The sequence below is a fragment of the Sinocyclocheilus rhinocerous genome, unplaced genomic scaffold (genome assembly GCF_001515625.1).
Source record: "Sinocyclocheilus rhinocerous isolate Xijiao unplaced genomic scaffold, SAMN03320098_v1.1 scaffold781, whole genome shotgun sequence".
Lineage (NCBI taxonomy): Eukaryota > Metazoa > Chordata > Actinopteri > Cypriniformes > Cyprinidae > Sinocyclocheilus > Sinocyclocheilus rhinocerous.
This window is the reverse complement of record NW_015658395.1, coordinates 506,079-521,332: the sequence shown is the minus strand read 5'-3', so window position 1 is coordinate 521,332 and position 15,254 is coordinate 506,079. Positions and strand designations below refer to the sequence as shown.

At 36.7% G+C, this 15,254-nt stretch overlaps 1 protein-coding gene across 1 annotated transcript in view; it reads right to left on the bottom strand.

Moving 5' to 3' along the window:
- The window catches only part of phf14 (PHD finger protein 14), a 98,757-nt gene that overhangs the window by 53,312 nt on the left and 30,191 nt on the right, over nucleotides 1-15,254 (bottom strand). Inside the window, exons 7-11 of the mRNA XM_016530405.1 lie at nucleotides 13,773-13,910; nucleotides 10,358-10,504; nucleotides 9,983-10,253; nucleotides 8,328-8,434; nucleotides 5,757-5,852 (exon numbers count right to left, since the gene is read on the bottom strand). Of these exons, the coding sequence (XP_016385891.1) occupies nucleotides 5,757-5,852; nucleotides 8,328-8,434; nucleotides 9,983-10,253; nucleotides 10,358-10,504; nucleotides 13,773-13,910 (759 nt within the window). The remainder of the gene's footprint in view (nucleotides 1-5,756; nucleotides 5,853-8,327; nucleotides 8,435-9,982; nucleotides 10,254-10,357; nucleotides 10,505-13,772; nucleotides 13,911-15,254) is intronic.

The window sequence follows — 15,254 nt, the reverse complement described above, 5'->3', positions numbered from 1 at the left end:
TTTTTTTTTTTAAGTGGTGAAAAGGGGCTGTTAAAAATTTATTTGTCTTTGAATCATTCATTCAAGAGATTCATTCAAAAACACTGATTCATCCAGTAATGAAACAAGTAAATCTTGAGTGAGTCATTGAATCATTCCATTCATTTTGTTTAGTTGTGTAATATTTTTTCTTCAGAATTATGAGAGAACTACAACCTCCATTAAAAAATAACAATAATAAATTATATATATATATATATATGTACACACATATACACATACATACATACACACACATACATATATATATACACATAAATACATACATACATACACACATACATACACACATGCCAGGAATTTTACTAGTTGTGCATGTATTTTAGCTAATATGTGATGCATTTAAAAAGCGAGGCATGCATGTCAAAACCAGCTAAGGTGAGAGATCCTGAAAGAAAGAGCTCAGAGAGACGGCGGGGAGACACTAGCCCCATGCCACACATCATCTCCTCCCACCCATATTTCAACTCCACCATGCCAAATACGGACCAGGATGTCACTGGGGACGAGAGGCAGGAAGAAAAAATAAATAAATAAATAATAATAAAATTAATTAATTAATTTAAAAAAACTTATTACACATATGAGTTTAACATTTTCTTAAGCATTTTCTTATTAGTGCTTTCTTATCGGTGTTGTCCTTCACCTTTCCCCAAAATTCTGAATTATTAATATTCAAATACATATAGTAAATTTTAAATGTGATTGTTGGTACATTTTACCAGTTTTTACCATACTTTCAAAACAAAAATGAAAATAGGAAAAATATGCAATATGAAAATAATTGAAGACAAAATGTGTTTTACTGAGAAAAAACAAGATTTGGTTTTTAAAAAGGCTTTTTCCAAAAGGTACATCTGGAAAAAGGGGGGTCGTCTTATAATCAGGGTCGTCTTATATTCGGGCCAATACGGTAAATATGTTTGATATCTAAATGTTTGACTTTTTTTTACATTTTTTTTAACCACATTGGAATCAAAACTGGGGATCAATAAGAATCGGAATCGTTAAGCAGAATCGGAATCGGAATTGAAATTGATAAAATTCAAACAATACCCAACCCTAAGTTTAATGGACATTAGGTGAGCACATATAGAAAATAATAGCTTGCTCAAGTGTCAAGAGCCAGATCAGTTTGATTCACCTATGAATCATTCAACTTCATATTTGAATTGGATTACTGTTTGATTCATTATCAGTGTTGAAGCGTGCATTAAGATGCAACTGAAGGAAACAAAGTATATAATCTTTGCAAATAATTTTGTACATCAATGACCCTTTTCACATTTCCAAGGTTCTCTGATGTGTAAGTCGTAGTGGTGAATGGAAACTACAACAAATATTAGGGATGTACAATGCACCCAGGGACGGTTGAAAATCGAGACAAATATGTGACTATTCAAATGCAGCACATTTGTTGGATTGTGATTAAAATACAGTGGTTGCCTCTAATTTTAAATGGAAAGAGCACAGGCAAAGCCTTGTTTATATGCAGAGATTTATTTTTTTGTGTGTTATTTATTTCAATTTAGTTTTGTTAACTGACATATTTCAATTTCACAAAGAAATATGCAGCGTTTGTCCAAGCAATAATAAAACGAGACTTTTTCATTTATGTCTTAAATTTCATTTTGATCAAAAACTGTGAGAAAATTTGTATTGTGAAATCAGTATCGCAAATCGTATTGCATCGTGAGTTGTTAAATCCCTAACAAATATATATTTTTTCAAATCCATAGCATAATTTGTCATTTTCTAAAAATGACTGGACTGATGGTTCATAAAGCAGTAATTTCGTTTTTTTAATATGCTTTTTTAACTAATAACTTACTAATAAGTAAGAATGAATAAGTTTAAATAAATAACTTTTTTGTACCAATAAGTTTAAACTCTAATATGAAAGTTTACTTGCTTTTCTTTTAATAAGAAACTGTGGAATATTTGTTCACAAATAATAGCTTGTTCACATCATGTCAGGAACCAGATCAGTCCAATTTGTGAATCAGATCATTGTTCAATTTGATATCATTGTTGAAACATGAGTTAAAACGTTAAGTGAAGGACACAAAGTATAAAATCTTTGGAAATATTTTGCACACCAATGGACTTTTTTCACATTTCCGGGGTTCTCGGAAGTGTAGGTCATAGTGGTGAACAGAAACTACAACAAATATAATTTTTGCATTACCATTTGCTCCAATAGTAAGAAAAGAGACAAGAGAAAAATGTCAAATTTGCCATCATGCTCCAGCCGTTGCATTAGAAACACTCTGTAATGTAACGCAACAAAAAGTACAGTGTTATTAAAATTTAGAAGATCATATTGACAACAAATTATATGCTGCATACAAGTTTGCAAAGGTCAAAAGATCCTTTTGCCCCTTTCAAAGCGCACCGGTGAGAGTTCTCCCTCACCCAGGCTGGCACGAGAGACGAGACCCTCTCCTGAGATCATCAATAATTTGAGGGTTACGTGCAGATGCCAATGACTGATAGGGAACAAAAATGTAGTAGATAGATGACACAAAGGAGCGGGGCGCCATGACTGATGTTGCTACTTAAGCACTGCGCATTTTCTAATTATGTGATTTATGACCATCATTGCAGATTCACTGGCTCGCTCTTTTCAAGACCACTCGGCTCTCCTCGCCTCCTTCTACCTCCTCGCTCCATTATTGCAGCATTTATCTGCCGAGAGGACATTTTAAGAGATCCTTTTAATTAACCATCTTACACACTCTCTAAGCCGGGTAACTGGTTATTCAACGCAAATTAAGTTTTAAACAAGTGCGCATGGGTGCATACAAATGGTTGCCTTTTAAATGTTTTGTCGCTGCATCAAAAGTGAGATAATGACGCGAGCGGCAGTTCAGACTGTTGCTGTTTTAGGTTATCGCAAGGAAGTTTGGGCTCTCATCCTCATTCCAGACAGGCATCTCATCAAATTCACTCTTCCTGGGTGTATCATAGTGATTAAAAAGGTGACAAAACACAGAGGACTGGCGATACCTCCTCAGTGACAGGTTCTCACTCTGAAGCCATGCTGTAAGGCCTGGGCTTTTTACCACTACACTAACTCTCCACATATGCACGCATAATCTGCATGCAGTTGAGCAACATTTAGCTCCAACAAAGGGGATAAACTTTTTGACAAACTTTTGGAATATTTTAAAACCTTGAATCTTAACAATTCCTTTCACGGTTGCTGTTGCCAATGACATTTTTGTTTCAGGGCATTTCCTGCTAAATGGCATTCTAAGCACAGACTGTTATTTAGACAAAAAGAGAGATCTACAGAACATTTCAGACTTTTACACTTTCGCACTCATTAAGTGACCGTCACCCATGGCGACGCACCTTGGTGATGTGGTTGCCATAGTGAGCAGGGGAGAGGTTGGCGGCTTTTAGCTACAGAGTCAGGGCTGAGTGCATGGCCAATGACAGGTCAATCAGTTAGCGCAAATGAAAGAATTTCGCAAACAGGAGGCCCATTACAGCGAAGAGAATTACCTCAACGCTGTCTACCCTGTGGGGTGCTGCCTACAATCTAGATTTCTTTCAATCACAGCTCATTACTCAGGTGCGAAAAATCCAGGGAGAAGACTTCTGCTCTCTTTACACGCTTTTTACTGTGAAGTCAAAAACGAATCCTGCGAACAATATGCTACCGCCACTAGATCCACGTGACAGGTCTCAGTACCCACAACTGTGAAAGGTGTGTATTAGCCAAAGAGATGTTGACTCAAATCACTTCACACTTTATTGACTAAAGGTTAATAAGCTATAATGTTTAATATAGCTTTTAAAATAAGAGTCTGATGTACCATGGAGACATAAATGTTCAAATTTACAGTCATTAATGCCCATTAACGGAAGCTAAGCTGCAAAAATATGGATGGCTATAGTTTATATTTTTTGTCATAACCGCAAACGATGGTGTGTACTATGCTAATAGTTCAAGTGAAAACATTAGCTAATTATTACAAAGGTTGTTTCAAAATAGCTGCTGTAATGTTAAGGGAATTAATTTTCTGAACTGATTTTATCAGTCGTTACTCCAGTCTATCACACGATTCTTCAGAAATCATGCTGATTTGCTGCTCGAGAAACATTTCTTATTATTATTAATGCTGAAAACTGTAGGATTGTCTTATTTTAAATATATAACATATAGCATAATAGCAAATAACAGCATTTGAAAAAAAAACTGTTATTGTAACCATTTACTGTCCCTTTTGAACAATTTAATACATCCTTGCTGAAATAAATATTTATTTCTTAAAAAAAAACTTAAAAACTTAACTGACCTCAAATTTCTGAATGGTAGTGTAACTTAAAAGGTGCACGGAACAAAATAATGTTTAAAAAGGATAACAAAAACAAATAAATGAACCAATGTTTTAAACCGACAGATTCAAAAAGAGAGTACAAAAAAAACAAAAACAAGACCTTGCCAAGCAGTTCACCTAAAAATTCTGTCATTAATTACTCACCCTTATGTCGTTCCAAACCCGTAAGACCTTTGCTCATCTTCGGAACACAAATTAAGATATTTTCTTAAGATATAGAAAGCTAAGATAGCTTTCTGACCCTGCGTAATCAGCAACACAACTACCAGTTAAAGACCAAGAAAGGTAGTAAGGACATTATTAAAATAGTCCCTGGCATCAGTGGTTCAACCGCAATTTTATGAAGCTACGAGAATACTTTTTGTGTGCAAAGAAAACAAAAATAATGACTTTATTAAACAATTTCTTCTCTTCTGTGTCAGTCTTCGATGCACGTTCACGAAAGCACTGCGACGTATGCGTGTGGTGCTGCTGACGTAGAACCCGAATCCGTTGAGGCTTGTTTGCAAGCAGAGAAATGCACATGCATGCGTTGTGGTACTGTCATGAACGTGTGTCAAAGACTGACATGGAAGAGAAGAAATTGTTGAATAAAGCCGTTATTTTTGTTTTTGTAATTCTTTTTGTTTTCTTATGGTTGACCAACTGATGTCACATGGACTATTTTAATGATGTCCTTACTACCTTTCTGAGCCTTAAATGTGGTAGTTCCTTTACTGTCTATGCAGGGTCAGAAAGCTCTCAGATTTCATCAAAGATATCTTAATTTGTGTTCCAAAGATGAACAAAGGCCTTACAAGTTTGGAACGACATGAGGGTGAGTAATTAATGACAGAATTTTCATTTTTGGGTGAACTATCCCTTTAATACTTTATGCTTTATTTCACTGTAAATATTATCCTATATAAGATACTTAAATCCACTTTAAAATCTGATGGCTTTATTTATTTATTTTTTTCATTTTAATGCATTTTAAAAAGACACACTGCATTTACATACAGAAGTCTTAAAGGTACAGTAACAAAAACAGCCTCTTTAATCTAAAGGTCATTGAGAGGGTGGAAAATAGTTACAGAAAACAAAACAAAACAAAAATTTCAAGATTAAAAACTTTGTTTTTAAGAAACCTTGAGTTACATAGGATTGAAGTGGAATTCAGAAATATGCTATAAAAGTGTAAAATATGGGCCCATCCCAACCTGATCAGAGTGCTTGAAGCAAGCGGTTTGTATCAGGGTGGGCTGTAAGCTCACTGGAGCTGTGATAGATGAGGCGTACAGTCGGATCAAGGATGGGATGGGGCGGAGAGAGACGGAATGAAGATGGACAGGGGAGAGAAAGGATGAGGCGGTTGAAGGTAAGCCATACCTGTCCAAGGATCCCCCCCATCATGCTCCATATGGCTTGGCCCTCGGTCCTCAGCTGGCCATTGACATTCTGCAGGTCCTCCAGAGACTCGCACAGCTGTGGCAGATAAAACCGCAGCAAGGCGGGAGATAAGATAAGACAAGGACAAGTTGGGCAGCTTAGTCTGTTACACACACACAGGCACGCACGGACGGACGGACGAACGGACAGACGGACGGACGTACAAATGCAAAGGTGTACACAAATCTGTGAACATCTGAATGCCCAATACATGCATACACTTTCACTGTGCATTACAAAATCCAGGTTGATTTTAGGCAAACAACAAATGTTACACATCAAAACACTCTCGTGCAAAAAATAACATTTCCAACTATTAACAGATTCAGCACACCATGAAATAAGGGATTACACTTCCTGCGTTTACATCCGTCTCATTCGCGCACACACACACACACATTGTGGTGGCATTTCGGCATGTTGGGGCCACTCTCAGCTACAGACAGTAGATAAGCATCAGGCAGGCGTTTGATAAAGACGATGATGAGAGGAAACATTGGAGAGGTGAAGTTATTATGGGTATGTGAAATGAAACTGCAGAGAGCCGTCCCTTATCTCCACTGTCTGTGAAGATGAGGCTCCACGTGGGGAGCTTGAGCTAACATTTAAAACCGGCTCCTCTCCACCACTCACTTCAGATTAATACTGACGGCTCAGCGGGGGCTATCACATACTAATGCAATTATTTATATAGTTACATATCATTAATTTTAATGGTTTCTACAAAAATTTTATTAATAAATTTCAATCCTATTTATACAGTGGCCCCTACAAGTATTTGGGCATTTAAAGGGACAGTTGACCCAAAAACACAAATTTTGTCCTCATTTAATTTTTTCTGCCGAACACAAAAGAAGATATTTTAAAGAACATTGGGCTTCAAACAATATTGGACCCCGTTTACTTTCATTGTATACACAAATTTTTTTTTATCAAAATATCTTCTGTTGTGTTCCATAGAAGCACAAACAATATATATTGAGAGATACACTTACTGTTTTATAAAATACCTGTGAAGTCATCACAGACATTAGCTTTTTCTCATTGGTGACGCAAATGCACTGCAGTTTGCAATTATACAATGTTAAAAACATTGAACCAAACAATCCAACTAACCATGTAACATACTACATAATTCAGGATTATTAGACATAATTTCCGGAGGACTCAGTCCCTGCCTTAGACACAACATTTGTGAATAAGCAGTCAGCTTTCCACAGATGTTGATTTTCATCGGGATCTATCTCTAAGGCCGGCGTCGTGCTAATGCATGTTGAGTGCCGTAATTAACAACACACACTCCATTAATACCGCTTAATACATGCGGCGCAGAAAGACTGGACGCCACATTAACTCCTCCAACTTTCTCTCCTCGCTTTCATTCTATATCTCATTGGGCCAGATGAGAAAACACAATCTACCCAAATCTGCTTCAAGAGATCATGTTTAGGAGGATTGAGGGTAAGAGGCAAATAAATAAGGCAGCACAGAACATTAGTTGCAGTTATACCAGGGGTTTTGAAAATTTCATTAGGTTTTTCTTTTTTTTTTTGGATTTAGCATTTAATTTTTTGGTTTCGTTTTAATTTAACTGTTCATAAATATATTTTTATTTTGACTGTATTTTCTGAACTTTAGTTGGTTGGTTTGCACCAACTTTTTTTTTTATTTTCTTTTGTACTTCATTGTTTGTGTTACTTGAAACAAAGCAGAAATAAAATATAAATATTAGTTGAAAAACAAACTTGTTGACTTGTCAGCTAACTAAAGTTTAAAGTATTAAAATCACTAAAACATGAAATAAAAGCTAAACAGAAATATATAAAAAACAAGTAATAAAAATTACAAAAGTAATAAAATTGCAAAAAAACTTCAACTAAAGTTAAAATGAAAAATAAAAACAGAGTATCAAATTATTAATTCAAGTTGTTTATAAATACCACAATACTAAAATAGAACTGTTAGCAGTAGAAAGTGACGTGACATGCGGCCAAGTATGGTGACCCATACTTGGAATTAGTGCTCTGCATTTAACCCATCCAAAGTGCACACACACAGCAGTGAACACACACACACACCGTGAACACACACCCGGAGCAGAATACACTGCTAAACTCATTCTCACTATTTTTTTATTGCATTTCCATTTGTAGCTTTAGTTCAATTTTTTCCCCATTTTAGTTAACAGAAATATTATTCACTGCCAGTTTTTGTCTTTGTTATACAAGATCCCTGCTTTTTTATTCCTCTCTGCAGTTGGTCCGGCACAAAGTAGCTTAAAAGGAGACTTCACAGTTGTATAGTTAATGGAAAGACTGAAGCATAACTGGCATTATACAGTAGCTGTTTAGGAGCTTGCTCCTGTGATAATATTCCAGCAGCGCGTCGTTATTTCCTGGTGTGCGTGCCTCTGCTTAAGCACCAATGGCCAAAACAAATGTGCTACGGACAAGCGCTAATGAAAAAAAAACAGATGCTAGCTAGAGCCTGGAGTGTCAATAGTAGACGGACCTTGTTGTACTCCATGTGCAGCTTCTCCTGCTCAGTCTCCAGCTTGTCTTTAAGGTTCTTCTGCTCCACAATGTTGTCCTGGATCTGAATCATCCTCATGTTCCGCTCTGAATATCAACAGACACAAACAAATCGATACTGAGATTGCTATCAGAGTACAGGAAAAAGTATATCAAAGGAAGATTGAGGGAGAAAATGTGAAAAAAGAGGAACGTTAAGAGAAAAAGAGGGAGAGAAAGTGCGCTGATAGAGGATAGGCCTCCTGCTAGAACCTAATGGAGTGTGTGCCCAAGGTTACTCTACACATCTGCTCTTAACATCACTCATTTGGAGGGCAAGTGCCTAGCTGCAAGGCTACAGAGCGGGATGCATGTCTCACGATCACTGTCTGATACCGCCTGCTGTTCCGCAGGCACATTCAAATATGTTAGGGACAGCAATTCACATGCTGCAAATGCATCATTGCTAGTTTTGCCCATTAAAATGAAAAAGTGGAAAATATTATCATAAGAGGGTTGAGAAATGCTGATTCTAAAAAATAGATCATAGGCCTATGAAACAGCTTGTAAGATCAAAGACAATTTTTAATATAACTCCGACTGGATTCGTCTGAAAGAAGAAAGTCATATACACCTAGGATGACTTGAGGGTCAGTAATTTATTGGCTAATTTTCATTTTTGGCTGAACTAACCCTTTAAAGACACTCAAAGACACTTGGGACAGTTGACAGAATTGAGAAATGTTTTTAAGTCTTGCCAATTTAAATATTCAAGCAATTTCAAACCATTCAAGCGCAAGAACATGCAAAAGAGACCAACGGAGTACCAAACTGAGTTCTCTTTCACATCATCTTGTGCTTGAACACAAACACATATTAAAAAAGTCCAAATGTCTTGGCGAGTATCCTCAAACATAGTTGTTTTTTTAAGTGAAAATAAATAGTTGAGAAAGAAACTGCATGTGTATCAGTATACAGGATATGTGCATTAGGCCTAATGTACCTGCTGCTATCTGTATCATTAATGATAATCAAACAACAAAAGACAAAGAGAAAATCGCTCAGCGCTATTGACTGAATAACATTTGTAACTTTAATAAGCATTAATCTATATAGTGAAGACTGCGGTGTTGTTTTACATTTGACTGTTTATACACTGTTTATTTCATCTGTATCTTTGTTCAATTGTATTTATTTGTGCCATTACTTGTTCTTATTTTATATTTGACTATTTACTTGTCTTTAAAGTAATAATTCACCTAGAAATGAAAATTTACTAAACCTCAGGGCATCCAAGATGTTAAGTTAAAAATGTCTTGATGGATTTCTTTATTACAGACATACAGCTTTTCACTTGATAAGACATTCATTGATGGACTGGAGTCGTGTGGATAATTTGTAGATTATTATTATTATGTTTTTGTCAGCGATTATGACTCTCATCCTGAAGGCACCCATTCACTACAGATGATCCATTGGTGAGCAAGTGATGTAAAGCTGAACAAACAAACTCATCTACATCTTGGATGCCCTGAGGGTTAGTAAATTTCGGCAATTTTTTGGGATGAAATACTGCTTTAATATTGTTGAAACTTTATATTAGTTAAACTAGATTTAGCTGTGGTATCGAAATTGGAATAGTTTCAAACCACCTACCTAGGTAGTAGTTAACAAAGTCTGCCGTGAGGGCAGGCTGCTTATGTTTACGCCGTCCGTCAACGCTTGCGCTGGTATCGGATGTGTCCACGGGGAAGATGTCTGTGCTGATACCCATGAGCTCGGCTTTACGCATCAGCTTACGGATGGCTGAAGCACTAGAGGTGAGCGGCCGGGGAAGCTTCTCTCGGGGCACCCACGCCTGCGGCCGAGTGTTTCGAGACAGCTCTGCTTTCGCTCTGTACTGCTGGAGCCGCGTGGTTATTCGAGCCTAGAGGTTGAGAAATCACAAGCATTCAAAAATAAATGATGACTGATCATTCAACAGCCTATCTGATGTATGGAAGACAATGTCTGCCTCAGAGTAAAGCGGACCTGAGCTTCAGGTGTGAGCTGCTTCTCCCTTTCCTGCAAAGACACTTTGCAGTAAGACTGCAGGGCCAGATAGTTCTTCCTTTTCCATTTCCTGTCAAAGCGGTCTGCGTGCTGCTTGCAGTAGGCAAAGAATGGATCTGCAATGTCCTGTGGGTAAAAATGGATCATGATTTTAGAGACAGACTCCGACGAGACCTTAAATCTTGAAATATAGCTTGGTAAATCAGAGAAAAGGAAAAATCAGTGATGAATGACATGTTGTTAATAATCAGTTTTATACAGATTTATATGTTATTAATAATATAAAATAGATGGGTCCGATTAAAATTCTGACTGGATGAAATGCATACACAGCCACTGTGAAATGGCGATAAACACAAATCTGTTTTTATGTATTAAGGCAGCAAGCTACTAGATTGCTTGGCAACTGTACACAGTATATAGTGTAACACAGCCTCTCAAAACTAATTGCTTTATTTTTTATTCTCTAAAATAGGGGTCTTCAAACTTTTTCTTACCAAGTACCCTTTGGTAAACAAAGAGATGTTACATTTTATTGTGTAAAACTGATGATTAGCCTGGGCTATAATATCATGTGTATAGCATCATATTAATGCATTTTCATATTTTATGATACCGTTCAAAAGTTTTTAAATTAAATTAATCAAAAGTGATAGTAAATGCAGTATAATTATAACATTACAAAATATTTCTATTTCAAATAAATGGTGCTCTTTTGAACTTACTATTCATCAAAGAATCCAGAAAAACATTCAGCAGCAGTACCATTTTTAACATTGATAAGAAGAAATGTTTCTTGACCAGCAAAGCAGCATATTAGAATGATTTCTAAACGATCATGTGACACCGAAGACTGGGGTAATGGCAGCTAAAAATTCAGCTTCGACATCACAGAAATAAATTACATTTTAAATTAGAAATCAGTTATTTTTAAATTGTAATATTTCACCATATTACTGTTTTTAATAATGGTTAATGTGCACAGTCATACATGTACATCACATTTTATTGCTACTTGCAGTACTTCATAATTTATTCTGGGAGGGACAATAGAACAATGGAACAAGAAGCTGAACTACGGCTTCTTTAGCTTGGTTGAAGTTATTTAAATTTTAAAATAATATGGTATCATTAGTATTGTATTTTGTTTAAAATTAGTATGAAATGCAACATGATTAACATGGACCAATTCCCTTCTGTTGAAAAACCTGCTTGAAACAAACACTGGTCAACCTGGGTGTTCAAGACAGATTCTTAATTTGGCAATTCCTCAAACAACCAATAAATTGAAAGAAACAAAAACAACACCAAAAACAACAACAACAAATAACACAATAAAACTGTTCAATGTCTTGCAAAATCAGAGTGATGTCTAAAAGCATGAAAAAATTCCTTGGCTGTGGTGCAAAACCTACTTCTTAAAATGCGCACAACTTGGACAAATGTGAGGGAAAGGCTGAAGTCCTTAAGAACAAAATCTCTGAGTGATTTGATTAAGGTTATTTCAAGATATTTCCCATCATCTCAAATACCTCACTATTGTTAACGTGGCACAATTGCTGCAGGTTTCATTTTAAGTGCTTGTGTGCTCTAGACACACCTGATAATTCTAATGTACAATTTGATTACGGGGGAAACGGGAGTATCTTCTGAAATACAGGCTCACGCTTTCTGGCTGTTGGGATAATGATGCCCAGCGCTCCAGATTTTTATAGACCATCGGTGTCTGCGCATTCTCTGATAGCTGTGATAAATAGCCAGTCACAAAAGGCCTGTAAAAATCCCCCTCCCTTTTAAAGGACAAGTACATTTTGCAGAGAATGTGGGAGCTGAAGCTGGGGGGCAAAACAATGACTGATGTAAGGCTGGCGGGATTTTTCCAGGAATGGAAGGGGACTGCAGATCTGCCTTTCTCAGAAACAGCTTTCTATGGAAGGGGAGAGAATCTTAGAACAATGTCAGCCTATTTCAGCAGTTTCAAATCTCTGCAGCTGAGGCATTTGCAGCAAGTTTCTCTTGCTGAGCTCACATCTCCTTGCCACAAGCATAGCATTTCTCCCCCTCCTTCGAGGGCGCAGCCATTTTCCGTCATCCACAGAATCGTTCAGGCTTAAGGTGTCTCGCCGGATGCTATCAGCCCACTCACCTGTTGATATGAGGCCCTTTGCACAGATGACTGAATTAAGTGGATTGCAGTGAGTAGGCACTTTCGCCAGTGTTTATCTGCGCTGAACGCCACCATCATATGCTTCTCCAATATGGACTGCATATTTGAGCCATGAGGCTGATGGTCTGTGACCACGGCCTGGGCTGGGAATTTGTTCAACTGGATGACCTGCTCTCGTGCTCTGAGCCCTCTCTTTATGCTTATAGGTATCTGTTTGATAAACTCTCGCACATGCACTTCAAACGTGCATGTGAAAAACACGTGTTGACAGAGAATCAGAATCTTCTTAAAGGAACAGTTCACGCAAAAATTTACATTCATTCACCCTCAGGCCATCCAAGATGGAGATCAGTTTGTTTCTTCTTCGGAACAGATTTGGAGAAATTTAGCATTATGTCACCTGCACACCAATGGATCCTATGCTGTGAATGGGTGCCGGTAGAATGAGAGCAAACAGCTGATAAAAACAACACAATAATCTACAAGTAACCCACACGACTCCAGTGCATCAATTATCATCTTGTAAAGTGAGAAACTGCGTGATGTAAGAAAAAAATCTATTTTTGAATTTTAAATTCAAACCAATTCGCTGAAATTATGAAAAGTCCATCCCCTGTTGTCCGCTTACATTTAGTCCATCAAGATATTTGCACAATACATTATTTGATGGACTGGAGCTATGTGGATTACTTGTGGATTATTGTTATGTTTTTATAAGCTGTTTGTACTCTCATTTTGACGGCACCCATTAACTGCAGAGGATCTACTGATGAGCAGGTGATGTAATGCTAAAATTCTCCCAATTTGTTCTTATGAAAAAAACTAACTTTTATACCATATATAAGTCAAATGGACCATTTTTATGATATTTTCATGATGATGTTGTCATTTTAGAGCTTGTTTACCCCAGTCCTCATCCATTTTCATTACAGTAAAAAGAGTGGCCAGAATATTCTTTAACACCTTTAGTGTTCCACAGAAAGAAGTCAGTCCAACAGGTTTTGGAACAAATGTGGGTGAGAAGTAAAAATTCAGTATTTGCTTTGAAATGGATTTGAGGATTTTAATTTTTTATTGAGGAATCCTTTAAAAAGAGTTAGATAAGAGCTGGAATGTTAAAATCATGACTCTAAACATTACAAAGCTGGCATCACAAGAATGCGACTGTGGGGAAGTTGGAGAAAAATATGAAATAATGCAGTTCAAAGAGGATGACCACACACTGACCTCTTCCGCAGCAGCTTCAGACAGCAGCCCTTCTCGTTGAGCACACGTAACGTGGAAGAACGAGCGGCACATTCCGGCATCACAGCTGATGCAAACACCTGTTCGAGCAAAGCGTGCGTCTTCGCACAAACTGCACTCCTGTAAACCATTAACCCAAACAGGACATTGTGACAACAGCAAATGACAGAAAACTACTAAGAAAATATGACAGGGAAAACTTTCTAGCATTTGCTAACTTCACATCTTCTTACTTTCCCTCTAAAGACTTGGGATTATTTCTATTTTTGCAAAGTCAAGAAAGGTAAACCGAAAGCTGATTGTGTAACACAGCTTTAATATGAAAAAAAAAGATCTTTAAACACCATTATAACAATTCCACATTCATTTACTGTATAGTTATATATTTAAGACAAGGTGGACAACGAGTCTCTAAAAGCCCATTTGACTTTCTCCAATTACTGGAGTTCAAAATTAAAATAATAATAGCCTTTCTCTAGGAGTAATTTCTTTTCACATGTACAGCACAAACCATTAAAGAAAGCCTTTCAAGTGCTTCTAAAGTAATTTGCTTCCCAGTAAAAGGAACCTCTTCTGACTTACTGACACATAAAATAATGTCAGATAGAGTAAATGTCAAAATGTCTACAGTCGACAGAAATTCTTGGGAGGGAAGTGAAAGATGCCCTTTGCTCAGAAAAGGAAGTCAGCATTTCACATCTTTTATCAGAAATTTCTTTTGTTTTTTTAAAAAATAAAGTGTCAAGACAAAAACAGAAAGAAAGAAAACAGTTTTTCAAGCACCAATTAATCAGCCATTTGTAAATCTGTGATAATCTAACAGTGATCATATGATATAGAGGTATACATATATTCATATACACTACCGGTAAAAAGTCTGGAATAGGAATATTTTTTTTTTATAGAAATTAAATGAATACTTTTAATCAGCAAGGATGGATTCAATTGATCAAAAGTGACGTAACCCAATTTATAATGTTACAAAACATTTCCATTTCAAATAAATGCTGTTCTTCTGAACTTTCATTTTAAATTTGGGGGAAAAAACAACAATTATTTGGTTTCCACAAATATCATTTTTATGTTTCTTGAGCAACAAATCAGCATATTATCTGCAGCTCATCCAGAACGCTACTGCCAGAATTCTGACTAGAACCAGAAAATCTGAGCATATCACGCCAGTCCTCAGGTCCTTACACTGGCTTCCAGTTATATTTAGGATTGATTTTAAAGTACTTGTACTAGTTTATAAATCACTCAATGGCCTAGGACCTAAATACATAGCAGATATGTTCACTAAATATAAACCTAACAGACCACTCAGATCATTAGGATCGAGTCAGTTAGAAATACCAAGGGTTCACACAAAACAAGGGGAGTCCGCTTTCAGTTATGCCGCCCGCAGTTGGAATCAGCTTCCAGAAGAGATCAGATGTGCTAAAACATTAGTCACATTTAAATCCA